The sequence below is a fragment of the Callorhinus ursinus genome, unplaced genomic scaffold, assembly GCF_003265705.2.
Source record: "Callorhinus ursinus isolate GAN/ISIS: 27379988/994484 unplaced genomic scaffold, GSC_fseal_2.0 scaffold125, whole genome shotgun sequence".
NCBI lineage: Eukaryota > Metazoa > Chordata > Mammalia > Carnivora > Otariidae > Callorhinus > Callorhinus ursinus.
The window spans coordinates 767,877-795,790 of NW_027397187.1; the positions used below are offsets into that span (position 1 = coordinate 767,877).

The 27,914-nt window shown below is 64.4% G+C and overlaps 5 protein-coding genes across 10 annotated transcripts in view; 2 read left to right on the forward strand and 3 right to left on the reverse strand.

Annotated features, from left to right (window-relative positions):
- The window catches only part of ABCA2 (ATP binding cassette subfamily A member 2), a 22,109-nt gene extending 14,683 nt beyond the window's left edge, over window positions 1–7,426 (forward strand). Inside the window, exons 15-38 of the mRNA XM_073890034.1 lie at window positions 19–200; window positions 500–715; window positions 798–1,004; window positions 1,256–1,358; window positions 1,460–1,779; window positions 1,859–2,072; window positions 2,167–2,272; window positions 2,367–2,478; window positions 2,567–2,627; window positions 2,709–2,883; window positions 3,077–3,192; window positions 3,271–3,418; window positions 3,559–3,682; window positions 3,789–3,921; window positions 4,011–4,128; window positions 4,444–4,622; window positions 4,694–4,835; window positions 4,937–5,071; window positions 5,190–5,293; window positions 5,368–5,460; window positions 5,573–5,675; window positions 5,745–5,882; window positions 5,957–6,163; window positions 6,631–7,426. Of these exons, the coding sequence (XP_073746135.1) occupies window positions 19–200; window positions 500–715; window positions 798–1,004; window positions 1,256–1,358; window positions 1,460–1,779; window positions 1,859–2,072; window positions 2,167–2,272; window positions 2,367–2,478; window positions 2,567–2,627; window positions 2,709–2,883; window positions 3,077–3,192; window positions 3,271–3,418; window positions 3,559–3,682; window positions 3,789–3,921; window positions 4,011–4,128; window positions 4,444–4,622; window positions 4,694–4,835; window positions 4,937–5,071; window positions 5,190–5,293; window positions 5,368–5,460; window positions 5,573–5,675; window positions 5,745–5,882; window positions 5,957–6,163; window positions 6,631–6,666 (3,472 nt within the window). The 3' untranslated portion in view covers window positions 6,667–7,426. The remainder of the gene's footprint in view (window positions 1–18; window positions 201–499; window positions 716–797; window positions 1,005–1,255; window positions 1,359–1,459; window positions 1,780–1,858; window positions 2,073–2,166; window positions 2,273–2,366; window positions 2,479–2,566; window positions 2,628–2,708; window positions 2,884–3,076; window positions 3,193–3,270; window positions 3,419–3,558; window positions 3,683–3,788; window positions 3,922–4,010; window positions 4,129–4,443; window positions 4,623–4,693; window positions 4,836–4,936; window positions 5,072–5,189; window positions 5,294–5,367; window positions 5,461–5,572; window positions 5,676–5,744; window positions 5,883–5,956; window positions 6,164–6,630) is intronic.
- A 3,796-nt stretch (window positions 7,427–11,222) lies between these two features.
- CLIC3 (chloride intracellular channel 3) lies at window positions 11,223–13,562 on the forward strand. Of its 2 annotated transcripts, XM_025864880.2 has the most exons (7): window positions 11,223–11,708; window positions 11,826–11,981; window positions 12,435–12,544; window positions 12,629–12,754; window positions 12,887–12,993; window positions 13,071–13,246; window positions 13,334–13,562. In XM_025864880.2, the coding sequence occupies exons 1-7, from the start codon at window positions 11,673–11,675 to the stop codon at window positions 13,490–13,492; spliced, it is 870 nt and encodes a 289-aa protein (XP_025720665.1). In that variant the 5' UTR covers window positions 11,223–11,672; the 3' UTR covers window positions 13,493–13,562. The 2 variants fall into 2 exon arrangements, with proteins under 2 accessions (XP_025720665.1, XP_025720666.1); XM_025864881.2 differs by lacking the exon at window positions 11,826–11,981 and having other exon boundaries at window positions 11,231–11,708.
- A 662-nt stretch (window positions 13,563–14,224) lies between these two features.
- PAXX (PAXX non-homologous end joining factor) lies at window positions 14,225–15,839 on the reverse strand. 2 transcript variants are annotated; one of them, XM_025864884.2, is made up of 7 exons: window positions 15,639–15,839; window positions 15,498–15,558; window positions 15,198–15,247; window positions 14,927–15,117; window positions 14,779–14,847; window positions 14,538–14,622; window positions 14,225–14,415 (listed from the first exon to the last, which is right to left on the reverse strand). In XM_025864884.2, the coding sequence occupies exons 1-7, from the start codon at window positions 15,764–15,766 to the stop codon at window positions 14,397–14,399; spliced, it is 603 nt and encodes a 200-aa protein (XP_025720669.1). In that variant the 5' UTR covers window positions 15,767–15,839; the 3' UTR covers window positions 14,225–14,396. The 2 variants fall into 2 exon arrangements, with proteins under 2 accessions (XP_025720669.1, XP_025720667.1); XM_025864882.2 differs by having other exon boundaries at window positions 14,225–14,419; window positions 15,639–15,830.
- A 4,661-nt stretch (window positions 15,840–20,500) lies between these two features.
- On the reverse strand, window positions 20,501–23,949 carry LCNL1 (lipocalin like 1). 4 transcript variants are annotated; one of them, XM_073890022.1, is made up of 6 exons: window positions 22,816–23,949; window positions 22,289–22,428; window positions 21,548–21,822; window positions 21,197–21,298; window positions 20,894–20,919; window positions 20,501–20,620 (listed from the first exon to the last, which is right to left on the reverse strand). In XM_073890022.1, exons 1-5 carry the CDS (start codon window positions 22,915–22,917, stop codon window positions 20,894–20,896), a joined length of 645 nt encoding a protein of 214 aa, XP_073746123.1. In that variant the 5' UTR covers window positions 22,918–23,949; the 3' UTR covers window positions 20,501–20,620. The 4 variants fall into 4 exon arrangements, with proteins under 4 accessions (XP_073746123.1, XP_073746124.1, XP_073746121.1 ...); XM_073890023.1 differs by having other exon boundaries at window positions 20,503–20,919; window positions 21,548–21,658; window positions 21,749–21,822; XM_073890021.1 differs by having other exon boundaries at window positions 20,507–20,624.
- A 142-nt stretch (window positions 23,950–24,091) lies between these two features.
- On the reverse strand, window positions 24,092–27,424 carry PTGDS (prostaglandin D2 synthase). Its single transcript, XM_025864859.2, has 7 exons — window positions 27,225–27,424; window positions 26,336–26,475; window positions 26,156–26,232; window positions 25,403–25,519; window positions 25,167–25,268; window positions 24,520–24,545; window positions 24,092–24,240 (listed from the first exon to the last, which is right to left on the reverse strand). Exons 1-6 carry the CDS (start codon window positions 27,336–27,338, stop codon window positions 24,520–24,522), a joined length of 576 nt encoding a protein of 191 aa, XP_025720644.1. The 5' UTR covers window positions 27,339–27,424; the 3' UTR covers window positions 24,092–24,240.
- Window positions 27,425–27,914: the final 490 nt, after the last annotated feature.

The window sequence follows — 27,914 nt, forward strand, 5'->3', positions numbered from 1 at the left end:
GGGGCGGGGTCTGCACAGGGGCAGGGGTCATCCCTGCGGGGGGCCGTGCTGCAGTGGGTCATGGGCAGCCCTTTCACAGCACCTGGAGCAAAGTCTGGACGCGCTGCACTTGAGCAGCTTCGGGCTGACGGACACCACGCTGGAGGAGGTATTCCTCAAGGTGTCGGAGGAGGACCAGTCTCTGGAGAACAGCGAGGCCGGTGAGAGAGGTCCCCGAGCTGCCCGTCCGTCCTGCCCCAGCCCCGGGGCGTGAACCTGGGCTGGGGCCGCTCGCTCTTCCTGTCTCTGGGGACCAAGGGCTCTGGGTGGGACAAGGTGCGACGATGCCCTGCCAGGCTGACTCGGGGGCGAGGAGCTTGGGCAGGTAGGTGCCACGGGACTTGGGGCTCCCCATGGCAAAGTGGGACTGAGGGTGGCTGGGTGGCTGAGCGTGGGGACTGGGGTCCCAGGCAGGCCTGAGCCCCGCCTCTCCCCCTCCCTGGCCCCGCGGCCACGGCAGACGTGAAAGAGTCCAAGAAGGATGCCTCGCCGGGGGCGGCGCGCGCTGGCGGCCTGGCCCGGTGCACGGAGCTGGCGCAGTCCCAGGCGTCCCTGCAATCCGCATCCTCCGTGGGCTCTGCCCGTGGTGATGAGGGAGCCCCCTACGTGGATGGCTGTGGCGACTACCGCCCCCTCTTTGACGACCTACAGGACCCTGACAACGTCAGCCTGCAAGGTGGGGGGCGGCTGGGCGGGGCCGGGCAGGGTCCCTGGAGGGTGGCGCGGGGCCGCCTGCTCAGTCCCCGCTCCCCGCGCAGAAGCTGAGGCGGAGGCCCTGACGAGGGTTGGCCAGGGCAGCCGCAAGCTGGAAGGCTGGTGGCTGAAGGTGCGCCAGTTCCACGGGCTCCTGGTGAAGCGCTTCCACTGCGCCCGCCGCAACTCGAAGGCGCTCTCCTCCCAGATCCTGCTCCCCGCCTTCTTTGTCTGCGTGGCCATGACCGTGGCCCTCTCCGTCCCTGAGATTGGTACGGCTGCCAGGCCAGGCAGAGGGACATCGGGGGCCAGCGTCCCACTCTAGCGGGAACCACCCGCTCTGGGCCTGGGCACTACATCCGAGACTGGCAGGCACTCTGCACAGCTTGTCTGGGACTCATGCCTCCTTGGGACCCGGACCCCAAGCTTGGACCCTAAGGGTCTTGGGGAGGAGGGACCTGGGCCCCGGGGGCCGCTAGTAGGCAATCAGAACCTGCTCAGGCTTCCCCGTGCACCCCTCCAGGTGACCTGCCCCCACTGGTCCTGTCACCCTCCCAGTACCACAACTACACCCAGCCCCGCGGCAACTTCATCCCCTACGCCAATGAGGAGCGCCAGGAGTACCGGTGAGGCCGCCTGCCAGGCAGCTGTGGCGGGCCGGGGCTGGGTGAGGGCACGGAGATGGGTGGGCACCTCCCCACCCGGACTCACACCGCGGGTTCCCCAGATTGCGACCTTCGCCGGACGCCAGCCCCCAGCAGCTGGTGAGCACGTTCCGGCTGCCGTCGGGTGTGGGTGCCACCTGTGTGCTGAAGTCTCCGGCCAACGGCTCCCTGGGGCCCGTGCTGAACCTGAGCAGCGGCGAGTCCCGCCTGCTGGCCGCGACATTCTTCGACAGCATGTGCCTGGAGTCCTTCACGCAGGGGCTGCCGCTGTCCAACTTCGTGCCGCCCCCACCCTCCCCCGCTCCGTCTGACTCCCCTGTGTCCCCAGAGGAGGACCCGCTGCAGGCCTGGAATGCTTCTCTGCCCCCTACCTCTGGGCCAGGTATGGGCCCAGCAGGCTGCCGGGGGTGGGAGGCAGGGGAAGGCGCGGCCTAAGCTGACGGTACCTGCTGCGCCCACAGACAACTGGACGTCGGCACCGTCCTTGCCACGCCTGGTGCGGGAGCCCATCCGTTGCACCTGCTCTGCACAAGGCACTGGCTTCTCCTGCCCAGGGGGTGTGGGTGGGCATCCACCCCAGATGCGGGTGGTCACAGGAGACATCCTGACGGACATCACTGGCCACAATGTCTCCGAGTACCTGCTCTTCACCTCTGACCGCTTCCGGCTGCACCGGTGAGCAGGGCGGGAGTTGCGTGCCAGCTGTGGGCGAAGGGGCGGCCCACCCGCTGCATGCCGGGCCTCACTGCCCCTCGCCCTGCCTGCCCAGGTATGGGGCCATCACCTTTGGCAATGTCCAGAAGTCCATCCCAGCATCATTTGGTGCCCGGGCCCCAGTCATGGTGCGGAAGATCGCGGTGCGCAGGGCAGCCCAGGTGAGCCGTACAGCCCAGGCCCTGGGGCACCCAGCTCTCGCCCGACGTGGGCAGGAACCCACAGGGCTCTTAGGGCACTTCTGGGTCCCTCCAGGTTTTCTACAACAACAAGGGTTACCACAGCATGCCCACTTACCTCAATAGCCTGAACAATGCTATCCTGCGCGCCAACCTGCCCAAGGGCAAGGGCAACCCAGCGGCCTATGGTGAGCCTAGGTGGGGGGTGGGGCAGGCGGGGCCGGGGCTGGGCAGGCATGGAGCAGGTCCCTGAGGCTGCCTTCCCCTGTGCCCTAGGCATCACTGTCACCAACCACCCCATGAACAAGACGAGCGCCAGCCTCTCCCTGGACTACCTGTGTGTACGGGGACAGGGAGGCTGGGGGTGCTGCTGCGGGACCCGGTGCCCGGCAGGGGCTGACGGCTGCCTTGCCCCCAGGCTGCAGGGCACGGACGTGGTCATTGCCATCTTCATCATTGTGGCCATGTCCTTCGTGCCAGCCAGCTTTGTGGTCTTCCTGGTGGCCGAGAAGTCTACCAAGGCCAAGCACCTGCAGTTTGTCAGTGGCTGTAACCCTGTCATCTACTGGCTCGCCAACTACGTGTGGGACATGGTGTGCGCCCCCCTGCATGGCTGAGGGGGGTTCCCATCACCCCTGGACCCGTGTTGTCCCACAACCTTGTCTCCTGCCAGGCCCACCAGTTCTGGCCCCAGACCCTCAGCCCTGCCCCTGGAGCCCTCACCCCTGCCCTGGGGCCCCTTGCCCCTGCACCTGGGCCCCTTACCTGCCACTCCTGCTCTGGTAGCTTAACTACCTGGTCCCAGCCACCTGCTGCGTCATCATCCTGTTTGTGTTCGACTTGCCGGCCTACACGTCACCCACCAACTTCCCGGCCGTGCTCTCTCTCTTCCTGCTCTATGGGTAAGGGGGAGAGGGCGGGGGAGGGGGCCTGGGGTGGGGGCGGGCCGCCTGGTGACGCCTGCACCCACCCACCCGCAGGTGGTCCATCACCCCCATCATGTACCCGGCCTCCTTCTGGTTCGAGGTACCCAGCTCAGCCTACGTGTTTCTCATTGTCATCAACCTCTTCATCGGCATCACGGCCACGGTGGCCACCTTCCTGCTGCAGCTCTTCGAGCATGACAAGGTGGGGCAGGGGGGTGGCGGGGCACAGTGGGCAGCAGGGCAGGGGGCAGGGGGGAGGCAGGGCACAGCGGGCATCGGGGCATGGCAGGTGGCGGAGCGCAGGCTGTGCCCGTGACCCCCTGTTAACCCCCCCCCCCCCAGGACTTGAAGGTGGTCAATAGTTACCTTAAAAGCTGCTTCCTCATCTTCCCTAACTACAACCTGGGCCACGGGCTCATGGAGATGGCCTACAACGAGTACATCAACGAGTACTACGCCAAGATCGGTGAGCGGGGCGCGGGTGCCATACGGGGTCATGTCCCCAGAGATCGGGACTTGCAGGCGTGGGGGGAGCCTCCCCAGGCACAGGCCCTGAGCCGGCTGCCCCACAGGCCAGTTTGACAAGATGAAGTCCCCGTTCGAGTGGGACATTGTCACCAGGGGGCTGGTGGCCATGACGGTCGAAGGCTTCGTCGGCTTCTTCCTCACCATCATGTGCCAGTACAAGTCCCTGAGGCAGCCACAGTGAGTTGGGGAGTGCCAGGAGATGTGGGGGCCATGGCAAATTGGGGAGCACTGGGTGATGGATGGCCCGGCCTGCCCTGTCCCCACAGGCGAATGCCAGTGTCTACCAAGCCCGTGGAGGACGATGTGGACGTGGCCAGCGAGCGGCAACGGGTGCTGCGGGGGGACGCTGACAATGATATGGTCAAGATCGAGAACCTGACCAAGGTGGGCCAAGCCCCGGTGGAGCTCCCGGGGGGGGGCGGGGCCGGGGGGGGGCGTGTGTCCAGGCGGGGGAGGGATCCGGTGGGGGCGTGTTTCCAGGCGCGGACGGGCGCAGATGCGGGCGTGATTCCAGGCAGAGGCGGGACGCGGTGGGGGCGTGTTTCCAGGTGGGGGGGGGGGCCCAAGTGGGGGCGTGTTTCCAGGTGGGTGCAGGGCGCAGATGGGGGCGTGTTTCCAGGCCGGGGCGGGGCCCAGGTGGGGGTGCGGCCTGGCGAGTGCTTGGCCCTGCTGAATGGGCTGATCCCTCCCCTACGCCAGGTGTACAAGTCTCGGAAGATTGGCCGCATCCTGGCGGTGGACCGCTTGTGCCTGGGCGTGCGTCCTGGCGAGTGCTTCGGCCTCCTGGGCGTGAACGGCGCGGGCAAGACCAGCACCTTCAAGATGCTGACGGGTGACGAGAGCACAACGGGGGGCGAGGCCTTTGTCAACGGGCACAGGTGCAGGCGGGCGGGCGTCTGGGAGGGTGGGGTGACTGTGGCCGCCGGTGCTGATGGCACGGTGTCCCCAGCGTGCTCAAGGAGCTGCTCCAGGTGCAGCAGAGTCTGGGGTACTGCCCGCAGTTCGACGCCCTGTTCGACGAGCTCACAGCCCGGGAGCACTTGCAGCTGTACACGCGGCTCCGCGGCATCCCCTGGAAGGACGAGGCGCGGGTGAGGGGCGCCCGGGCGGGGGGCGGGGGGTGGCTTTCGGGAGGGGCTGACGGGAGGGGCTGACGGGAGGGGCGGGCCCTGATGTCGGTTCTCGCCCCCAGGTGGTGAAGTGGGCCCTGGAGAAGCTGGAGCTGAGCAAGTACGCGGACAAGCCCGCAGGCACCTACAGCGGGGGCAACAAGCGGAAGCTGTCTACAGCCATTGCCCTCATCGGGTACCCCGCCTTCATCTTCCTGGTGAGCTGGGATGGGGGGTGGGCCCATCTGCACCCTCTGGTGAGCCGGGGCCGCAGGCAGCGGTTGGGCCAGCTGGGGTGGAGCGGGCTGCCGCGGCTGAGCCTAGCACCACCCCCAGGATGAGCCCACCACAGGCATGGACCCCAAGGCCCGTCGCTTCCTTTGGAACCTCATTCTGGACCTCATCAAGACAGGGCGCTCGGTGGTGCTGACGTCCCACAGGTGTGTCCCTGCCCTTACCGGCCCCCCCCCACAGTGCCCCGCCCCCCCATACCAGCCTGTGTGTCTGCCCGCAGCATGGAGGAGTGTGAGGCGCTGTGCACGCGTCTCGCCATCATGGTGAACGGGCGCTTGCGCTGTCTGGGCAGCATCCAGCACCTGAAGAACCGGTGAGCCGGGCCAGCAGTGCCAACGTGGGGTGGCAGGCTGTGGGGTCTGTGGCAGGTGGGGGACGGGCTGCCCTGGCGGCTGGGGACTCGGGGCCACAGGCCTGTCCCGCAGGTTTGGGGATGGCTACATGATCACGGTGAGGACCAAGAGCAGCCAGAACGTGAAGGATGTGGTGCGGTTCTTCAACCGGAACTTTCCAGAGGCTGTGCTCAAGGTGGGTGGGGCCCCAGGGGTAGGGCTTGGGGGTCTGTTGAGCAGCCTCTGACCCCCGTCCCCGCCCCAGGAGCGTCACCACACGAAGGTGCAGTACCAGCTCCAGTCGGAGCACATCTCACTGGCTCAGGTGTTCAGCAAGATGGAACAGGTGGTGGCTGTGCTTGGCATCGAGGACTACTCTGTCAGCCAGACCACCCTGGACAACGTGAGTGCTCCAGGTCAGGGGCGTGGCGCCAGCCTCGGCTGGCCCCCGCTCACCCACCTGCCCCTGTCCGCCAGGTGTTTGTGAACTTTGCCAAGAAGCAGAGTGACAACCTGGAGCAGCAGGAAACAGAGCCACCCTCGGCCCTGCGGTCACCCCTGGGCCGCCTGCTTAGCCTCTTCCGGCCCCGGCCTGCCCCCACAGAGTTAAGGGCACTTGTGGCTGATGAGCCTGAGGACCTGGACACAGAAGATGAGGGCCTCATCAGCTTCGAGGAGGAGCGGGTGAGCCGCCTTTGTAGGGTCAGTCTGGCCAGAGCGCTCAGGTTCTGCATAAGGAGAGGTGTGGGGGAGGGGTCGCCTGGGGACTCCTGCTGTCCTGAGCTCAAGGAGACAGAGGGATTCCTCTGATACTTCAGAGCTATAGGGTAAACATGGGAGGCCTCAGGCACAGGCAGATACAGACCCATTGCAGACCGCACAACATGTTGGGAACGCACAACATGTTGGGAACTTGGAGGGATTTCCGAGACAGGCAGAGCAGAATAGTGGGGAGCAGAGCCTGGGGACCGGGGAGAGCTGGAAACACTGCAGCCACCTGACCTGGCCGACAGAGGCCACAGGAGGCTCCACCACTGAGGGAGAACTCCAGAGAGACAGAGGAGGGGTACCCAGTCCCAGACCCGGGGTGGGGGGTGGGGGTGTCTGTGGATGCCTCCCCAAGCCCGGCCTGCCTGCCTTCTGCCCACCAGGCCCAGCTCTCCTTCAACACGGACACACTCTGCTGACCACCAGGCGCTGGCTCAAGGACATGCAGTGGGGACAGAAGTTAGGCGGTGGCCGAGGCCCCACCCCGTGCCCCCAGTGCCCGCCCACAAGGCCCTGGAACGGGAGGTCCAGGACCTAGGGTTTCCTGCCCCCTCCAGCCCCTCACCCGTCCTCAGCCCTGCCTGAGGCCACTGCGCTGCCCTCCCCTGATTGTGCCAAAGGTTGGCCTGGCCCTGGGCTGCGCACACCCTCACCCTGCTCTGCCTTAAAGCCTTGGGGTCTGGCCGGCCCCTAGTCTCTGCCCCTTTCCAGCTCTGCCCGCCACCCCTAGGGCCACTGGGGTGACACAGGCCACCAGGTACTACCAGACTCTCTGCTGGCCAGGCCTGACCTTCTGAATGGGCTTTTCTCTGATCCTCAGTACTGATGGGCCGGTCTGGGGCTGAGGATGGGGACTGGGGTAGGTCCTGTCTCCAGGCCCTTATTTATTTTGCTTTAGGAAGAGGCTTCCTCATCTTGCTGTCAAGCAGGGAGGCCCCCACCTGAGGGAAGCCCTGGGCGTGGGCCAGGGAGGGGCGGCCTCAAGGTGGTGGGCCGGGTGGCAGGAATGGAGAAGCTGGACCCACTGGCCGGCAAGGGGCCAGACCCCCTCCCCACCCCCTTCCAGCTGCCATTGCTCTCCCCAGCTTGGCCCCCTGCACACCCACCCACCCGGGAGCCGGACCTGTACATAGCGCACAGATGTTTGTTTTAAATAAATAAACAAAAAAGCCCATGCAAGCCTGCACATGTGGAGTGGGGTGTTGGGGTGAAGATGGGCCCCCTTGATGCAAGGTTATGGTCTCTGCCTCACAGGCACAAATGCAATGTCCCCGAGCGCTGAGCCCAGAGTGAAGGGAAGGTGGCCGGGTTAACCTGGAGGAGGGGGTGGGGCCCCTCATCCCTCTAAACAGCTGTTGGGACAGATTGGGGGACTGAGGCAGGGACTGTCCATCACTCCCCTCCCCTGCCCCACCCACACAGCCCGGACTCCCTGCCTGGAGGCAGGTCCTGAGTGGGCTTCTTTGTGCCATGTTGCCCACCCTGGGGGTGTGCACTCCCTGCCACCTTCTCCCCAACCCCTGGGACTCAGGGCCCACTGAGGGACCACAGGCCGGCTGTGTGTGCTGGGCTGTGTCCATCTCATCCAGGATGGGGGTGCTTGCAGGACGGGGTGATCTCTAGGCTAAGAGCCAAGTCCAGGAGGGAATGTCAAAGGTTGGAGGCAGTGTGGAGGCTCCCAAGAACGGGGGGTGGGGGGTGCGGCACTCCGCAGCAATGGAGCCTGGAGACAGGCCACAAGGAAGGGCCCCAGAATCAGCACCCCTCGAGCTTGGCCATGGTCAGTCTCCCAGCAGAGACCCGTTCAGGGGGGCTGGAAGGGACACAAGACTCCCCAGGAGGATGGAGGGTCCTGTTCGCATGTTCTCAAAACCTTTTACCCCAGTGGGGGGTGGGCTGCAAAATGGTGGTTTTCTTTTTATTCTTTCTTGTTTTACTTAGGATTTATTTATTTATTTATTTATTTAAAGAGTCAGGGGAGGGGCAGAGGGAGAGAATTTCCAGTCAGACTCCCCACTGAGCACAGAGCCCAAAGTGGGCCTTGATCCCACAACCCTGAGATCATGACCTGAGCTGAAACCCAGAGCCGGATGTTTAACTGACTGAGCACACAGGTGCCCCAAAATGGCGGTTTTCTAATTATTTCATTCTTTCCTGTGGTTATTTACTGGTATTTTTTTTTCCAAAAGAGCTTCACTTTTAGAAATATATTACTGTGGATGCATGGGTTTTTAAAAAATCAACATGTTGTCATTCATGGCTGTCATCATAAAGATTCTTTTTTTTTTAAGATTTTATTTATTTGAGATAGCATGAGCAGGGGAGTGGGAGAGGGAGAAGCAGGCTTCCTGCCGAGCAGGGAGCCCGAGGTGGGGCTCGATCCCAGGACCCTGACCTGAGCTGAAGGCAGACGCTTAAGACTGAGCCCCCGGGGTACCCAATAAAGATTTTTTTTTTTTTATTGTGAGAAAATACACTTAATGTTTACCGTTTTAACCATTGTAAGTGTACAATTCTATTGCTGTCATTTTTACGGTCAAACTATCCTGGATATGGCCAGTGGGACTCCTGCATGGTGACTTCTGTGTCCTTTTGCCTCGTCCTGGCCATTTGTTTTTGGAGACTTCCTTTCTGTTACAATGTCCAGGTCTGGGGCGCCTGGGTGGCTCAGTCGCTGGGCGTCTGCCTTCCGCTCAGGTCATGACCCGGGGTCCTGGGATCGAGCCCCGCATCGGGCTCCCTGCTCCACGGGAAGCCTGCTTCTCCCTCTCCCACTCCCCCTGCTTGTGTTCCCTCTCTTGCTGTGTCTCTCTCTGTCAAATAAATAAAATCTTAAAAAAAAAAAACAAAAAAACCCGTGTCCAGGTCTGCTTTGTAGCTCCCTGCCCCACGCCCTGCCCCACGTCTGGCTTTGGCCATTTTCCAAGGAGCCCTGGTTCCTCTGGGCAGAATGGTATTTGGAACCCCTGTCTGGACTCCGGGTGGGCTCACCTGGCTCTCTCAGTGGGCAGAGCCAGGAAACACCTGTCCACGGTCCTGCCACGACCCCCTGCCGCCCCAGGGCCCCTCCCCGCCCCCCTACAAGCCTGTGTCTCCTTTCAGAACAGACTGTTGAACACTGCTGCGAAGGGCCCCCAGCCAGGGCTCAGGAGAGAAGCGCCGCTACCGCGTGGATGAGGCCAGGACCAGCGGCTCCGGGGACTGCAGGCCGAGAATGGCCCCCCACCCCCCCAGCCCCCAGAAGGAAGGGAAGGGCGGCCCGGCGGCGGCAGGGAGGTTTGCTCCAGGCCCCGCGTAGGTCAGGGGCTAAAGTTGGTGACTGTGAGCTTCTGGTCTCATTCATTTAAAAACATTGCCTATGAAATCATGGTAGGAAATTCAAAAGGTCTGAGGACGTCCTCTTGGCTTTTTTCAGAAGGAGAGCAGCAGACCCAGATGGACACATACTGATGCAGTGTTTTTCAACTGGGTTGGTTTTTTCCTCTCACTGGTCTTGGTGTGCTACAGCTGCCGAAAAGTACCACAAACTGAGCAACTTAAAACAACAGAAATGTATTCCCTCACACTCTGGAGGCCAGAGGTGCAAGATCAAGGTGTGCGCAGGGCTGGTTCCTTCGGAGGCTGTGGGCAAGGGTCTGGCCCACGCTCTCCTAGCTGCTGGTGGTTTTCTGGCAACGCTCCGTGTTCCTGGCTTTGTGGACACCACCTGACCTCTGCCTCCGTCCTCATGGTGCGCCCACCCCCCCATGTGTGTCTGTGTCCAAATCTCCCGTTTACAAGGATACAGTCAGACTGGGGTAGGGCCCCTCCTGATGATCTCATTCTAACATGAGGACTTCCGTAAAAACTCTCTGTCCCAATGTCACATTCTGAGGTGCTGGGGGCTAGCACTTCCACCGTGAAGGGGGGGGCACAATTCAGTCACGACACCCCCGAACCGGAGACTAGAGAGACTCACCCCCTCTGTTCTCGTCTGTGAACATACCAGGACTCTCCCACAGACGGGGTGCTTGCCACCCGGAGGACAGCACGGATCTGTGTATATGTCCCTCATGCGTTTACAGGGACACGTGGGGCTGATTCCCAGGGGGCTGCACCGTCTGGACAGTCTTGCCAGCACACAGCCACCCGAGTGGGGGGTGCCCCCAGCCTCGCTGAGCACATGGTTACCTGCCCATTGCAGCCCCGAATCCGGTGCTAGTTTGTCTCCTGAAATAAGTGTGAAGTAAGACTCCCACGCACCCTGTTGGGTGTTGGCAGATCTCCTTTTCTCTGAACCACCTGGTCACTGGTTCATTTCCGATTCTCTACAGACGGGTAAGGGTATTTTTATACACACAGAAATACCCGTGGGACGGCTGGTGGGCACCTGCTGCTGTGGAGGGGCCTGGGGCCCTTCCCTGGGGCTGCGGTGCCCGCAGGGGAAGCAGATGGGCAGGCCGAGCCCCCACCACGTCGTGGAGAAGCAGCAGAAATACTGGGGCCCCGGAGGGCAGCCAGGTGCCCAGCTCCAGTCTGTCGGGCCAGCTCCAGGCTGTGTCCGGGAGCCCTGGACGGTCTGGGGTCCTGGCAGGGCCCTGGGGGAGGAGGCAAAGGTGCGGGGCAGAGCCCCAGCTCTGCCACAGGGCGGCGTGGAGCCTTCGCAGGCCCCTCCCTCGGGGCACGCCGCCCCCCACCCCCGACCCAGAGCTGCGGGGTGGGGGGGGGAGACGGGCCGAGAAGGTTGTGGGTGTGTGCACACAACGTCCCCGCGTTGGTTCCTTCCAGCCAACGGCAGGGGCGGGTGGCCCCACGGGTCAGGAGTTTGTGGCTTCTAAACCTCCTGGGGCTTCTTCTGAAAGGTTAAGGGGAAAAGCCTGCCTCGAACCCCACCGGGAGGGCAGGGGGTGTGGGGTCGGCTGGCCAGGGGCACCTGAGCAGGCCAGCGGCACTCCTGGAATGTGGGCTAGCCTGGGGCGGCAGGGCTCTGCCTGACCCAACTCGGTGATGGGAGGGGCGTCCCTTGCCAGGAGGTAGGCAGTTGGGAAACTGAGGCTGGGGCCAGGCTTTTCCTTTCTCTTACCCCTCCCCAGCTTTCTGGGGGGAGGGCGACAGGTAACAGGGTGTTCACTGCAGGGAGGGTTGTGGGGTTCATGGCAGGCGTGATTCTGGTCCAGAGCTGCCCTCTTCCCAGACTGGCACCCTTCTCTCCCCACCTCCGAGTCCGCTGGCTCCACCTCTACCCCACACACCCCCTTCAGCCCTGCACACTCAGTACGCCCACAGTCACACCTTCACGCTTGGACACGGAGCCCTTACCGCCTGCACGGGTGACTCGTCAGGGCGGGCCCTGGGCTGGGGAGGGCGGGGCACCCCGGGAGTCTAAAAGGGCTCTCCAGGCCCCAACCCCTGCCTTGCCGCCGCCGCGCCACCACAGCTCCTAGCCATGGCGGAGACTGCCAAGCTCCAGCTGTTTGTCAAGGTGCCACTGGGCTGGGAGGGTGGCCTTGGGGATGACTATGCTCTGGGAGGGCTCTGCTTTCTGGGGCAGGCGGTGAGCTCAGGCAGCCCTACGGAGGCTGAGAAAAGAGGGACCAAGACTGGAGGAGGGCCCAGTGAGCTGTCCCCAAGGGTGTGGGGGTGCCGACTCCCACCCTTGGCTCCGGGACCCAGCCCAGCCCTCCTGGAGAAAAAGCCCCTCGGTGGGGAGGTGCCAATCAGGCAGCCGGCAGCCAAGGCCCAAGTGGAGCTTGAGGTCAGTGCAGCAGGAGAGGGGGGCTGGGCCAGGTGATCCCCTGATGCTCACATCACTGCCCAGATTGGTGGATCCCTGTGCAGGGGCTGCCAGGTCCTGGCCTCCTCCCCACTGTCGGGGCGTGGGACAGTGAGTGTGCTGCCAGCCACTGTCCAGTTTGGCAGGTGAATCACTCAGAAAACAGCTCACTCGGCCCACCCCACCCTTGTGACCAGTCTGTAGGGCCTGGAGACCAGGAACCTGGCCTCTGCCCAGGTGCTGATGATAAGGGTCGAGGGGCCCACCTCCCAGGGACCCAGTCAAGGGCTCTCACCCACCACTTGTCCAGGCTGTGAGCAAACAAGCTGGAGCCCGGGATCATTCCAGGCTCTTGGCAGTGGGAGGCAGGGTCCTCATTGGCAGAATTCTTAAGTCTGCTCTCTGCCCCGGCCCCCTCTACTGCACCCACCCCAGGCGAGCGAGGATGGCGAGAGCGTGGGACACTGCCCTTCTTGTCAGCGGCTCTTCATGCTCCTGCTCCTCAAGGGTGTGCCCTTCACCCTTACCACAGTGGACACTCGCAGGTGAGCCCCCTGTCTCCAGGGGAGCCACTCCCTGGTCTCTGGCCCTTCTAACCAGCGGCTTCCCCACCTGCCTCATGCCCACAGGTCCCTGGATGTGCTTAAGGACTTTGCTCCTGGCTCGCAGCTGCCCATCCTTCTCTACGATGGTGACGCCAAAACGGACACACTGCAGATCGAGGAGTTTCTGGAGGAGACACTGGGGCCCCCTGAGTGAGGGCCCCGGCCTGGTGGGAGGGGCGAATATGGGGCCCCCAGGGAGGAACCCAGGAAGAACGCTGAGGGTCCAGCAGGGCAGGGGGTGAGCCGCAAGAGTCTGACCAGAGATTCCCAAATTCCCCGTAGATTCCCCAGCCTGGCGCCCCGCTACAGGGAGTCCAGCACAGCGGGCAACGACGTCTTTCACAGGTTCTCCACCTTCATCAAGAACCCGGTGCCCACGCAGGACGATGGTGAGGAGGGTCTGGAGCCATGGCGAGGGTGGGGGGAGTTGGCCCAGGCCCCGCCCTCACTGCGCTCCCCGCCCCAGCCCTGTACCAGCTGCTGCTGCGCGCCCTCACCAGACTGGACAGCTACCTGCGCACGCCCCTGGAGCACGAGCGGGCGCAGGAACCACAGCTTCGTGAGTCGCGCCGCCGCTTCCTGGACGGCGACCAGCTCACGCTGGCTGACTGCAGCCTGCTGCCCAAGCTGCACATTGTGGACGTGAGTGCCACGCGCGGGGCGCGGGGGCGGGGGGCGCGGGGGGCGCGCTCCACGAGGCCCTGACCGCGACCCGCCCCTCGCCCGCAGACGGTGTGCACACACTTCCGCCAAGCGCCCATACCGGCCGAGCTGCGCGCCGTCCGCCGCTACCTGGACAGTGCGTTGCAGGTGAAGGAGTTCAAGTACACGTGTCCATACAGTGCTGAGATCCTAGCGGCCTACCGGACTGCCGTGCGCCCCCGCTAGCCCCTCCCCCACCGTCTACAGCCACCCCCTGCCCACTCTTCTACAGCCCCATAAAGGCACCTCTGCCTCAGTGAGCGTGTCCTGACCTCCGAGGGACCAGAGGGCCCTGGATTTCTGCCGCCCCCAAAGCCCCACCATGGAACGCACAGCTCCACGGGATCGCCCAGAATGACAGGGGTGGAGAACCCAGTGGGTGTTTCTGCCCATCCCTCCACTCGCCCTATCAGGGGTGGTGGGGGACTGGATTGGGCTCCCAAACCAGTCAGGCCAGGGTGGGGCAGCAGGATGGCCAAGGAGGGTGGGGAGCCGAGCCCAGCCTGGGCACCTAGGGGCTCCAGGCCAGTGGGTGGGGCCAGCCCACATTCCTCAGCCCTGCCCCAGGGAGCAGGCCACCTTCTGACTTCCACAGGACCTAGTGTGTGTGCAGTGTGGGATACCGCGGCTGTGCCCTGTCGGGTGGGGTCTGGGAGAGTGAAGTGTGTGCCTGGAACAGTTGGTAACCGAGTTCCAGCCTTGAGGAGCCCTGCCCTGCCTTCTGGGCCCTGGGCTCCCGTGGGAACCAGGCAGGGGCAGCTGGGTGAGCCTGGAGAGCTTGGGGCCTCCTCCTCCCAGGGAGTGTGGGGGCTGTGCATCTGCTTACATACTCTGGCCCCATGCCAGATCACAGGCCCAGGGAGATCTCTGACCCCTCTCCCCCAGCCAGCCCCCAGAAGTCGGAGCGTGACCGGTGCCTTCCTCTGAGGAAGCATTTATTGGATGGAGAAGGGGTTTGAGGAGCAGGTGTGTTCCTACAGCACAGCAGGATGGGCAGGTGGCAATTGTGGGGTCTCAGAGGCTGTCCCCACCTCACAGGCAGATTCCTGGCAGGGTCACACTCTGATGTACCTTCAGGGGCTCTCAAAGTCTACACCACTGGCTGGCTTCTTACTGGGAGAGAAAGGAAAGTGACACTGTGGTGTTATGGAGCGGGGGGAGGGGGGGGCAGCGGTCCAGGGCCTGACCCTGGGCACAGGAGGGAGGGACAGGTGGGTAAGTGGGTGAGTACCTCTTGAAGCCAGGGTTGATGAGGGACTCTCCTGGACACCGCCTCCTGACCCCGAGTCCAGGGCCGCCTCTCTGAGGATCCGGGTCTGAGGGAAACGGGACAGGAGGGGGGTTCCCGAGTCTGGTGCAAATCCAGGGCCACAACCCCCTCTCCACATGCATCCTCTCCCTGGAGTTTGAATCTGGTTCTGGGGAAAATGAGTTGCACAGCCCCAACCAAAGTGCTAGGTGACAGGCCTTACCTGGTAAGAAGAGCTGAGGCCCCACCAGACAAGGGCTCTTTCTGGGGCTGGCAGCTGTCACCTCCACAGCTGGGGAAGAAAAGACAAGAGTGGGGGCACGAGCAGGGGGGCCCTAGTGAAGATTCAGGGCACGCCCTCCCCACCCCACCTGCCAGCTGGCTCTTCAAGGTGCACACTTGGTAGGCCAGGCTCAGTGTCAGCGCCTGCAACCTGGGGGCCGCCTCTGGGCCTGGCACCTTGGAGAGGTCAAAATGCAGTGCTGAGGTCCCCCCTGAAAGGGTTAGGGATGCTCTGTCCTCCTGCAGGGTGAAAGTCACAGCTCGCTGCTCACAGGCTGCCCTAGGAAAGGAGGGGTGCTGAGTGCCGTGTGCAGATCCCCTTGCTCCACACCCACCCTTCCTCCCTGCTCAGGGGCTCACCTGAACCGGGGGGTGATCTCCTCAGCCGCACTCAGGCCAAAACGGGCTTTCTACAGGGCACAGGGGCTGGTCACCAGCTGCTCAAGACCCTGGAACCACCCCAAACTGCCTGACCCAGGCCCACCCGGGACACCGGGCCAATCTTAGGACTACAGCTACAAAACTGGGGGAAGGGTGTCCAGACCCGCCCCGCCCCCCCCGGGGAAATCCCAGACCGCCCCCCTCCATCTCATAGGTGGTCTGCACTGCAGGAAGGGGTGCTGGGGGCTTCCAGGCCCGCCCAGGAGCCCCGCTACCCACGAGGGCCGCCAGGCTGTCCGCCGAGAAGCAGGTGCTCCAAAGCTCCGCGGCGTCGGTCACACTGTGGGGGGAGCGGCTGTCAGATGGGACCGCCCGCCGAACTGTCCGCGCCCCCAGAGCCCCGCGCACCGCGCCACTCACTAGAGGTTGAAGTCGCCAGGGCCCCCGTCCTCGCTTCCCTCCCCCTCGCAAAAGCACACGAAGCGCGGGGGCCCGGGGCCCGGTGGCAGCGTGCAAAGAGGCGGCGACAGCGGCGGCGGCGGCACCATGACACCACGGCGAGCGGAAGGCCACCACCCGGGCCAGTGCGGCTGCAGGCCTAGGGCGCCTGCGCGGGAGCCGGCTCCGGAACCGGGGCCCCGGGTGGTGCCCACGGGGCCTGCGCGGGGCGGGGCTTACGGCCCTGGGTCGGCCCCGAGGACCCCGGGTGCCCGCGCGGGGCTGGCGGAGCGCGGCGGGCGCGGCTTGGGGCGCAGGGCGGGGTCCCCGGGGCCGGCCGGTCGCAAGCGCCGTCCGCACGCCCCGCGTGGGGGCCTCTGCGCGCCGCCCCCCCCCCCCCCGCAGCTGCGCGCCCGCCACCCCGCCGAGTCCGCGGTTCCCTCCTTTTGAGTTTCGCCCCCGGCTATGCCAGCGGCCTCCTGCCTTCCACACCGGCTCTCGCCCTCCCCGAGATCCTTCTCAGGTTGTCTTCAGATACACAAGGGTTCCTAACGCCAAACTGTGTGCCAGGTCGGAACACAAAAGTGAATAAAGTATGGCAGTTCGTCCATTCCGCAGTATTTGCCCGGCACCTCTTTTGTGCGTCCTGGTGTCCTCGGCCTGGAGCACACCTTCACCAGCAGACGAGGTCTCTGGTCGCCTGGAGCGTGTGAGATCTAATGGGATGGACGAATAATAAACACAGGAAACGTGAAACTCTCAGGTAGCAGTTTGAGCTGAGCGAGCTGTGACCTGGGCAAGGGGCGGGGGAGTGCGCGGCAGGATAGGGGATCGCAGGCAGAAGGAGCAGCCATGGAGGAAGGCCCACAGTGGGCACCGCACAGTTGTGCTCAAAGCTTTGCAAGAGGGCCAGGGTGACCCCGGGGCGGCCCTAGGGAGGGCGGCTGGTGGGTTTTCAGGCAATGCTGACGTGTCCTCCATGTACCTGCTGCCAAGCCTGGTCCCTCCCCGACCTTCCCCTGGTTGACCACCTCAGGCTCCTGCCTCAGGGCCTTTGCCTGCCACCCCATCCCCCAGACTCACATGCTTCCTTCAGATCTTCAGTCAAAGGTCACCTTCTCAGTGAGGCCTTCCCTAGTCACCTTACGTTAAAGGTCAACAGCCCGCCCAACATCTCATGTCCTCTCTCCTGTTTTATGTACTTGTTTTCCAGACTTGTCACTATATAAAGTCCATTCTGGTTTCCTCACTGCAGCAGCAACCTCTGAGATGGCCCCAACCATCCCGCCTCCGATGTTCAAACGTTTGTGTATCCCTCCCCTGAGTGTGGGCTGCGTTCAGTAACCTGATTCCAGCCAGTGGAAAGCCGCCGAAGTGATGGGCCGTCCCTTCTTTCTCCTGCCTGAATGGCTCACCACGACGTGTGGCAGCCCTGGGGACACACCCACATGGCCCTGGACCAGGCCCGACAAGGGCTAGTGGGGGAGCTGGTATGCAGACCCCTCCCAGGGGAGCCTTCTGAGGAGCACACAGCCCTGGCCAGTGGCTTGATGGCAGCCTCCTGAGAAGTGCCAGAGGCCCCAGAACACCCAGGACCAGGTTCCTGACCCTCAGAAACTGGGGGGCATGATAGAAGCTCGTTGTTTTAAGCCACTAAGTTTGGGGTAATTTGTTATTCAGCAGTAGGCAACTAATACATTTATTTATCCTGTTTATTGCCCATTTCCTCCAGAGGGCCATAGGGCAGGCCTTTATGTCTGTTTTACTTGCCACTGCATCTTCAATGCTCAAACACTGCCTAGCCCAGAGGTATTCAATAAACATTGTGGATGAAGGAGTGCAGAGTGGGGAGCTGCAGGAGTGTGCAAGCAGGGGTGGGGTGGGGAGTGGTACAACCGATTTATGTGTATAAAGCCCACGGCGAGTGTCATGAGGAGAGGCCACTGAGGACTGCAGGGGTGGAGGCTGGGGGGCAGGGGGAATAGTAGAGAGCTGCTGAGTCCCTCAGGGCAGAACTGATGGACGCTGGGCCAGGGGCTCAGAGTACAGGTGGAGAGAGTCGAGGTGAGGGAGGGAGGGATCATGGCTGACCCCTGCAGGTGGCGAGTGCAGAAATGCCCTCGCCCTAGACCAGTGGGCTGGGGCAGGTTTGGAGATGGGCACTCCTCTGCTATATGAACTTGATGGAGATGGTGGAGGTGGCTGTATACCCAGACTCTAGAGGAGGACCTTGTCCAGAGATGTGAGCGTGGAGGCCCCAGCCCTGAGAACCCCCTTAAACATCAGTTCCTCCAGGCCCAGTGCTTGGGGCCTAGGACCGGGTTTCCAGGAAGAACGAGGCCTGTCCATGTCAGCTTGTATGGAAAAGGGGTTTTTGCAGTTGTGGGTAAGGATCTTGAGATGGGGAGGTTTTCCTGGGTTGTCCGAATGCCATCGCAGGCGTCCTCATAAGAGGGAGCAGAGGGAGGTTTCACAAAGAAGAGGGGAAGGCAGTGTGGCCGGGGGGCCAGAGGCTGGGCTGCTGGCCGCCACCAGGAGGTGGAACAGGCAAGAAGCGGGAGTGTGGCCCTGCCCGCCCCAGATTTCGAGCCCAGGGAAACCGGTTTTGGGCTTCTGGCCTCCAGAACCACGAGAAGGTAAATGTAATGTTTAAAGCCACCACGTTTGTGATAATCTGTCCCAGTAGCCCCAGGGAACTAGTTCAAGACCTGAAGCAAAGATTTGTTACAAAACATGGTAAGAAAACTGAAAAATTGAAGTTTTAAAAAGATGACACAAATATCTAGAAAATGTATGGGATGGCTGGGTCTTCAGCACATCAGCCCTCCTGCAGGGAGCCGTCTGACTGAACATGGGCCTGGGCACAAGTAGGTGGGGCCTCCAACGTGGGCAAGAGGCTAAGAAAGGCTCCAGCCACCCGGGCTGGGGGCTGGGGGGGGCAGCCAGGGGTGGCCTCTCGCCCCAGGGCACGCCACACTGCAAGCTCCCCGAGGCGGGAAGGAGCTGCCAGAGAGGCCAGAGGGCAGCCAGGGCTTGGGGTCCCAGAGGCCCAAGGAGGGAGCACACAGGTGGTGTTTGAGCAAAAGCTTTCAGAGGAGCAGAGCGAGCCAGCCAAGCAGAGAGCTGGAGAAGAGCCCCCCCAGGCAGGGCCCGCCTGCATCTCGGCCCTGAGGCTGACGCAGTGCCAGCGTGCTCAAGGCACATGAGTTGGTCAGCAGGGCTGAAGGAAAGAGGGTAGGTGGTGGGGTCAGAGAGGGGCCGGTCAGGGAGGGCCTTCTTGGCCAGCTAAGGACTTTGGCCTTTCCTATCTGATGGGACGCGCTGGGGCGGTGGGGAGCAGGGCAGGGAGGGGCTGAGGCAGCACGCAGAATTCCGGGGCTTCTGGGGAGAGAACTGGCTGAGGGCTGCCCCCGCGTGGTCGGAGCGGGGTGGTGCAGGACGAGATGATGAGCCTGGGGCGGATCCGCAGGTGCCTGGGGGGACAGCCCTCCTGGGACCCAGAGGGGCCCTGTGGGGCTGCCCCACCCCAGAATGGAGCCCCTCTCCGAGGAAAAGGTGTCCAGAGGGCCATGGTGGGCAATCTGCATCTCCCCACTACAGATCCTTCCCAGGGGCCCTGGGAAGGGTCCGCGGGGGAGGGCAGGGGGTTCAGAGCCTGGTGGGGGTCGAGAAGCTGGTGGCGAGACTTCCCGCACCACTCTCCAGGAGAGCAAGCATCCCTACCTCTCCACTTTAAATCCTTGCTGTTGCTGCCGCGGACTCCACCCCATCTTCTCTTGGTCCATATGGAAGCCAAGTGATAACTAATCAATCCATTGATCAGTTGATTTATCGCCTGGCGGTCACAGTATCTCTCAGCAGGTGCCCCTCCAGATGGGCAGACGGCACCTTGCCCAGGTGTCGGGAGGAAGGGTGGGTGGGTGAGCCCATAGGTCACACGTGTGGGAGGAGGCTGGCTCTCTGGGCCTTCCACACACTTGTCCCGACCCCCAGAGCTTCAGTTCCACCAGGGAACTGGTGTCAAGCTGGGGGCAGGGGGGAGACCAGGGCAGGTCCCTGCCTCAAAGTGTCCACAGGTGGGCCAGAGAGTTCAAAGGCACGGGCTGGGTGCCCAGGTGTTGGGTGCAGGTGTGGAGGGGCTGTTTGGGGGCCCTCAGGGCGTGGGGGCTCTTCATCTCTGTGCCTTCCTAGCCCAGAAGGACCCCAGTCAAGGCAGCAAATCTGGCAGGACCGGGCTGTGGTCGCTCCCCCAAGCAGGGGGAGCGGGAGAGGGAGAAGCAGGCTTCCCGCCGAGCAGGGAGCCCGACGCGGGGCTCGATCCCAGGACCCCGGGACCATGACCTGAGCTGAAGGCAGACGCTTAACGACCGAGCCACCCGGGCGCCCCTGAAGGACGCGTCTTCAAAGAAGGGTGACACTACATAGACACAGAGCAGAGCTTCGCTTCGCACACACCCCCTTTCCTCTGGCTCTGGGTGGAGAGTGAACTGCGGGTACTTTGGGGCCAGAGATCAGGGGAGAAATGAGGGGATGGAAGGGGATGGAAGTGGCCCAGATACCTGCTCTGTGCTGTGGTTTGGGAGGACCCCAAAGGCCCAGGAGGCCCACTGTGCCCGCGGGAGCTCTGGGCTGCTGAGCAGGGGCGACGCCCCCAGTCCGGTGCCCTGGCTGGTGGGAGAGTGGCAGGGAGGGCCTTGCAATGCTCCTGTCTGTCTGGATAAGCTTGCTTCCCTCGGAGCAGAGCCTCAGCTCCTCCTGGGCTAAGCACCTGCCAGGCCAGCCGAGCAAGGGGTCCCGCCCTGGTCCCAGAAGCCGGTGGAAGAAATGCACTGCAGCCGGGGGCTTTAGGACATGATTTATTGTGCTGGGGGAGGGGTGGCAGAGAGAAGTGGTGCACGCTCTTTGGGGAAGGCCCAGTACGTGGAGCATGGGCCCCCCCACCACTGGCACTCCTGGGCGGGATCCTTCCTTGCAAACAAGAGGGCAGGTATAGTGGGGTGAGCACCGTCTTCTGGCCTCTTCCCGCCCTCCCTGGGCCCAGCCCCAGGGCACCACTCTGTTCCTCCCCGCCGCAGCCTGCCGTCCCACCTTGATTCTGTGCTATCACCCCACTCTGCTCCCAGGATGAGGGCCCCACCGGGCAGCCTTCTGGACAAGAGAGGCCTCCAGGGGCCAGCAGGGCACGGGGCACTGCGTGGTCTGGGCAGTGGCGTCCACGCCTGCCCCTGAGTACTCACCTAGGAGAAGGCACCAGCGCACTGGTCTGCGGGAGAGAGTGGGGCCTGAGGAACCACCTGGGGCCCCCTTCCCCAGGGGTGGAGGCCCCCAACCCTCCCTGAATAAACAAGCCCCCCAGCCTGCGAGCCATCCCCACCTGGGGGGCCACCAGCCAGGGCACCGTCCAGCCCTCCTCTGGCCCAGATAGGCCAGGGCTGCCCCTGAAGCTGCCGCCCCGTCCCTGGGGGGAGCCTTGGGGCCTGGCCCTCCCAGTCTGGGTCTGGGGTCTGCCGTGGCCCTGAGCCCTGCCCGGTAGCACTCACCTGACCGGGGCAGCAGGGCGCCCTGGCTGGGGTTCAGGCCTACTTGGGGTACCAGCTGTTGCATCTTCTGGGCCCCTTCGGGAAACAGCTCTGGGGCGCGGGCTGAGGGCAGGGCCGACTGGTGAGCAGAGGGGCAGGGCGGGGCAGAGGGGCTGGGAGGGGCTGGGTGCGGAGGGGTCCCAAGGAGACACTGGGGGACAGTGGATCCCCCTGCCATGGAGTTGGAACTTGCTGGAATGTGCCCAACTGTCCAGACCAGCCTTGGGCGCGGGGCTCCTAGAGGAGAGGCCGTGCCCGGTGACTAGTGGGGGCACAGGGGTGCCGGGAGTGCCACCGGGCAGGGCTGCCCACCGTATAGCTGCAGCCAGACGTTCCTGACGCCCCCCTTCTGCATCTCCACATACAGCACTGCGAAATGCTTGTAGTCGGTGGACACCACGCGGATGTCGGTCTGCGCCATGGCTGAAGGGCGAGAGCCGGCTGAGATTGCTGCCCCGGCCGGCCCCCGACCCCCGCCTGGCTCGGGAGCCCTCCCTGCCCTGCCCTTCTCACCCTTGTTGCTGAACTGCCCATCCACAGCACCCTTAGTGAAGGTTGTGTCTGTCTTCTGGCACCCGCCATCGGGCCTGGGGAGGAAGAACCACACCATCCTGAGCGTCCTGCACACGCCGCCCAGCCACGTCCCAAAGGGCCACCCCTTGGGCACTGCTGACCACGTAGGGTGGGCCGGTGCTCAGGCTGCCCGGCACCCCTGGGCCCCCCTCACTCTGTGCTCAGAGCTGAGAGACCCTCTCAGGGGCGGGGGGCAGGTGTTGCTCAAGGACACACAGAGCCGGGAGACGTGGGGTCTCCCGAGCAGACTCCCACAGGCAGACACAGGGACGAGACTCCTCCGTGGCCAGGCCACGGGCAGAGGCATCCCCTGCGGACTGGGCCCCTCCACGGTTAAGCCCCTCAGCCTGACTCCACGGAGGGCCTGGGTCTGACTCCCTACGGTGCCAGGGATGCCTCTGGTTCTCGGTGGCTCACCTCTGGCCTCACACTGGCCGGGTCTAAGGTCCAGTCTGAGGTGGGGTTCGTGGGGTCACTTACGTGGAGTACCCAAACTTGAGGGCCAGGTCACCATCGGGCAAGGGTGTCACCAAGACCACGGGCATCTTCAGGTTGTCCTTGGAGTCCAGGAAGCCCTGGTCATCCGACACCACCCCGACCACGTACCAGATGCCCTGGAACTACAGGGAGGGTGCAGGGAGAGCTGGGGCACAGGCCCTGTGGCCACATCAACTCTGACCCAGCCTGGCGGCGGGTGGCTGCAACCTGTCCGGATCTGAGGCCCTGGGGAGTGGTGGTGGGCACGAGCCACAGACCAGCCTGAGGAGCCCGCTGTCCTCCCCACCCAGCCCACCCCCCAGCTGATGGGGCAGGTGGATGGGGCTCTCTCTCCTGTCCCCCCCCGACTTGAGTGGAGCCTAGACCAGAGAGTGGGGGGCAGGCCTGGGCTCCTCTGGCCCTCCAGCCTCTCTGGGGATAATGCCGGCCCCTGGGACCTGGATGGAGAAGCAAGGGGGTCATCCATGAGGAGGACGGGATGGGTCTGGCATGGGGGCGCCTGGGCCCACCTGGCTGGCATCAAAGTTGGCCTGGATGGGGACCTGGGCCTGGCCTAGGGACACCCTGAGCAGGGCGAAGACCCAGCCGATCAGCAGCATCTGCAGCATCATGGAGGATGGTTCTTAGCAGGAGAGCTGGGGTGGCCTCTCCTGCCCAGCCTTTATGACCCCCAGATGCCCTGGGGTGGCTGGTGTGCTGGCCTGGGACCAAGCCTACTGAGATTAGGCTGGGATCTGGTTGCGCCCTGCAGTGCACTGGCTCAGCTGTGTCCACAGAACCCCGCCCATCCCCGGTGGCGTTTCCTCCTGAGACTTCAGATCCTTCGATGCAGGGGGAGAACTTTTGGCAGGCTTTCTGGGATGTCTGCCCCCAGCTCTCAGCTCAGACTTAGCCCCCAGTCCCCCTCCTCCAGGAAGCCTGCCAAGAGGCTCACCCTCACCTCTGAGCCTCACAAGTCTTGGTGCCTCTATAGGGCCTGGCTGAAGTTTGCCAGCGTGGGGGCCTGGAGGGCAGGGTGCTGTGGGTGCTGCCCGCTGCGAGCCAGGAGGGCTCGGGGCAGGGCCTGGAACCTGGTGGACGGCGGGCGATGTGGGGCAGGGCTGGTCAGGGAGACCGTGCTCCAGGGCCCAGGGTGGCTTTGGGGCTGGGGGTCTGGTGAAAGGGTGGGGCCGGAGAACGGGCGACAGGAGTCACCGCAGTAGGCAGAGGGGATGGGAGGGTGTCCGGTCGTCAGCCCACTCAGTCTGTCCCAGTGTCGGGGGCATGGACAGGGCAGCCCCTTGGTCCTTGTCCTCTGGGACCTTGACCTCCGCCCAGGCTGAGTGTGCTAACCCCACACCTTCCCCAACACCCAGTGGGGGCAAAGCTTCCCTGGGCCTCAGGCCTCTCTAGACTTGGGGTGAGGGGGCAGGCCCCGGGCACCTGCCTAGGGATTAGGAGGTGACTGGGCCCCAGCCCGGAACCCGCTGGCTGGAGGGGCAGCTTGCAGGAGTGTGGCTGGAGAGGGTGTGGCGAGGTCAGAGCCCGGCGTGCGCTGGGGGAGGGCCGTGGCGGTACTGCTCCTCAGCGGTCCTGATTCCGACCTGCCCCACCAGGAGCAGACACTAGCGGGCCCTTTCCCACCCCTCGGCGACGTCACGGAGAGCCAGCCTCAGAGACTTTCCAGAGGGGAAGGGGAGACTGAGGCCCAAAGTGAGTGGGGTGTGGTCAGGTGCCCAGGGAGCAGGCCAGAGCTAGGCCATGGGCAGCGAGGACGGCAGGACAGACGGGCAGGAGCTGGACGGCTGATTTGCTTCCGGAGTTTATTCTCAGAGCCAGGAGAAAGCCAAAGGGCGCAGAGGTGGGGGCGGGGAGGAGCCAGGGCTGGGGCCTTGGGGTCTTGGAGGAAAGAGCGGAGCAGGGCGGGATGGCCAGGTCCTGGGGGCCGGGGTCTCCTGGCAGAGAGAGCGGGACCAGTGGGTGGGGCAGGCAACACCGCCCCTCCCGGCCACAGGGGAGCGAGCACCTCCAGACCCTCCCTTCCCATCGACCCCACCGGTTCCTATCCCAGCCTCCAGCTCCTCTTACCCCAGGAATCTCGTGAACCCCAGTGGAGCCCCTCCCCCCTAATTAACCCCCATGTGCCTGGGACCACCCTTGCATGGTGGGGTGAGTGTCAGCAGGTGTGAGGGGGGACTGCCGGGTGAAGCCAGCCCACAGCCCACAGCACTCACCTACTTGTGCCCCTCCATGCATTTATCTGCCAAGAAAGACCCCCAGGGACCATGGTCAGCGCCCCAGGCTGGGGCCACTTTCCCCACTGGGGCTACCTGCCCCCTCCCAACAGCCCTGGAGAGCTGGTGGCGTTGAGCCCCCCAAAACTGCTGAGTCCATCACACTCCGTCCCTCTCTCCCCTCCTCCAAACAAAGAGGGGGGTTCTGTCCCCACCTGGGCCCGGAGCAGGCTGCCTGCCTCAGGGGAGCCCTGGGCCCTGAGCCCCCCCCCCGGTGTGTTCCTGCAGCACCCCACCCCCACCCCGCTGGGTCTGTTTCTAGTGCCCGCCCCCCGCCAGGCTGGAGACCCTGTGTCCTGAGGGCTCATCAAGGGCCTGGAACACCGGCTGCTTAGTGAAACTGGGGAGGCGGGGGGGGGGTGTTCCTGCAGAAAGAGTACCTTCCTGTGCCCTGCCCAGGGGCTGCAGGCCAAGGTCTCAGGGTGAGGACAGACTGCCCCCACTCCGGAGGCCACAGTGTGCTGGTCAGTGGTCAGTGGGCGGTCTGGCCGGATGCACGGCACCCCTCAGCCTCCCCTGAATCAGGACACTGTCCGCCTCAAATCTGACCTTAATCCCCTTCCCATCAGATTAGCAGCCCTCCTCACCGGTCTGTGGCAGGAAGACAATGGCATCCTCTGTGAAGCCCTGGGTCTTGGCAAAGGTGGTGAATTTCTCCTTTATCTCGGCCCTCGGGGTCTGGGTGCGGCCTGGGGCAGGAGGGAGAAGCCGCAGGCCTCAGCTGGGGAAGGTCTCTGCTGCTCCCACCCCTGCAGCTTGGGGACCCCCCCCAGAAGACACCCATCTCAGGCCAGACTGTGAGTCCCTTTTGTGGGGTGCGTACTGTAGAGAGTGGCCATGTGGAAGTCCTGGCCGAGGCCTTTGGTGCCCGCGGTGTAGAGAAGCGCGTACTCATCGTAGTTGGTCGCCACCACCCACACGTCGTGGGTACTGCCCCAGTCTGGGAATCCGTGAGAGAAGCCCGGTTGGGGACCCTGGCCCTAGACCTCCGGCCCACCTCTGCCTGGGAAGGGGTGCGCTCTCCCGGGGCTGGCTGTGGGAAGGAGCCAGGGAGGATCCCCTCCCCCAGCAGCCCCTGAACTCTGCAGGGTCCCGGGTCCTCAGACCAGACGTCCTGGGGGGCAGCAGACACACAGGATCCGAACATCAGGGGCTCATGTGCAGCCACAAACCCCTCGGCGGAAAGGAAGAGGAAAGATTTCCCAGTGGGAAGCCATCCCCAAGGAAAGGGGTAAATGGCGGGCTGGGGTGTGAAGAGGCCCCAGGCCCTGCTCCTGGACTGGAAAACCGTGGAGAGGAGTGAGGGGGGTTGGGGGACTGCCCACGTGCGCTCCGCCTGAGGAAATATCATTATGGGGGGCAGGGAGGGGCCTGGAGGTCAGCTCCGAAGGGGATCCAGTGCCCAAGAGAGGGTTCGTGGTCCCCCCACACCCGAGCCTGGGGCAGGTCCAGGCCGGACTGTGGACTAGCTGACCCCGGTGGAGTGGCCACCAGCCCACCCCATGTACTGCTGGGGCAGGCGGGTGTCCCTGGCCCAGGGCTGTGCCCAGCGGTCCCTAGAGGGGGCCCCACTCACGGGGACTGGTGTAGCTGTAGCAGCCCGGGGCTCCTGCCGGCAGCAGCAGCAGGGTCCGCGTCTCACACTGCTCTTTCCTGTGGGCAGGTCACCGAAGGGGTCATGGGTGAGGCCAGGGGCTGTCCCTAGACCGTGGTCATGGGGCGGGGTGCTCTGGGCCCCAGAAGCCCGGTGTCCCACCTGAGGAAGGTGGAGGTGAGGTTGAGGCCTCCGTCTGCGGTCGGGGCCACGACGGACATGCACATGGACAGCACATTCTTCTTCTCCCGGAACCAGCTCGAGTTGGAGGCGAGGCCCGAGGTGAACCAGCGCCCCAGGAACTGCGGCGAACGGACCCCGCCCGGGTCGGCCAGGACCCTCCCGGGCGGACCTGGGTAAGGGGCGGCCCGGCCCCTCCCCTCCTGCCTCCAACCGCGCCCCGCCCCGCGCCCCCGAGGGCGGTCAAGCGGCGCGCAGTCCCCTCCGCCCCGACCCGGCTGCTTCGGTGGCGGGAGCGGGCGGCAGAGGGCGCCCGGGCCGTACCCAGAGGGGTTGGGGCGGGCTCGGCTGCCCGGGGCCGGCCGCGGGGCCCCCGCGACGCTCAGGAAGGAGCGCGGGGCGGGGCGGGGCGGGGCGCGCGGGCCGGAGGACCGACTGAGCGTGTGCTGGACGCGTCCCTGCGCGCACTCGGGTTTCTGGGGCCATCCCCGTGGGCCATCCCCGTCGGCGCGCTCGCGCACCATGTGTCCTGGGACCCAGGTGTGGAGCCTGTGCCTGTTTTCCTCTGGGCGTCATTAGCTTAGCGGGGTGACCGTGTTTGGATGGCGGAGGCACGCGTTCGGCCCCGGGGGTCCGCAGGTGCCGCGTGCGCCCTCACGGACGCAGGTGCTTCCCTGCGGGTCTGGGTACAGTGGCTCTGCTCTCTTGGTTGGCGAATTGCCACAGGCCCAGGAACGGGGGTGGTTCTGGTCAGCCTCCTCCTTCTGCTCAGCTCCCCTCTTCCCAGGAAGACAACTCAGCCCCAGAGAGCGCCCCCCTCCCCTGATGGGGCCCTGTGCCGCCTGGGGGACCGGGCCGGGGAGCCCCTCACCTTATCCTGTTGGAAGTTGGGCTGCAGGGAGACGGGGGCCTGGGCCCGCGTCTGCAGGACTCCCAGGACCCCCAGCAGGACCAGCCCCATCCACAGCGTGTGCAGAGCGGTCATTGTTCTGGAGCCGAGTGTGTGACCAGGGCCGGGATGCTGGCAGTGCAGGCAGAGGGAGGGAGGCCGGCAGGGGGAGTAGAGGCCACTAGAGAGACCCCTATTTATGGGCCTGACTTGGCCTCCACCCAGGGCCCAAGGACAGCCCACTGGAGGCTCGTGATGCTGGGGGAGGACAGAGTGGAGGAGCCCAGCTGCAGCCTCGCTCCCCACAGGGCTGCTTATGTAAGAGGCTCTGACTGGGCGCCTGGGCCCTGCCACCTGCGCTGAGTGAGGGCAGAGGCCGGGCAGAGGCTCCTGCAAGGCTGGTCCCCTCTCCAGTCCCAGATGCAGCCCAGTAGATTGGATGGGGAGAGGGAGCGTGTGCCTCGGCACTGCCTTGCCTGGGACCCCTGGTCACTTCTTATCTGGGGCTGCGACCCCTCACAAAAGCCCTACCCTCATTCTCTCTCCAAGCCCGGTGACCCTGGGAGGGGATTTGCACTGCATGAGTTGGGTCCTGAACGGCCCAGCGGGCCGGATGGTGACGGCGGACTTGGGCCCAGATAACCAAGGTAACCGGATCTGCCCCCAAAGTCA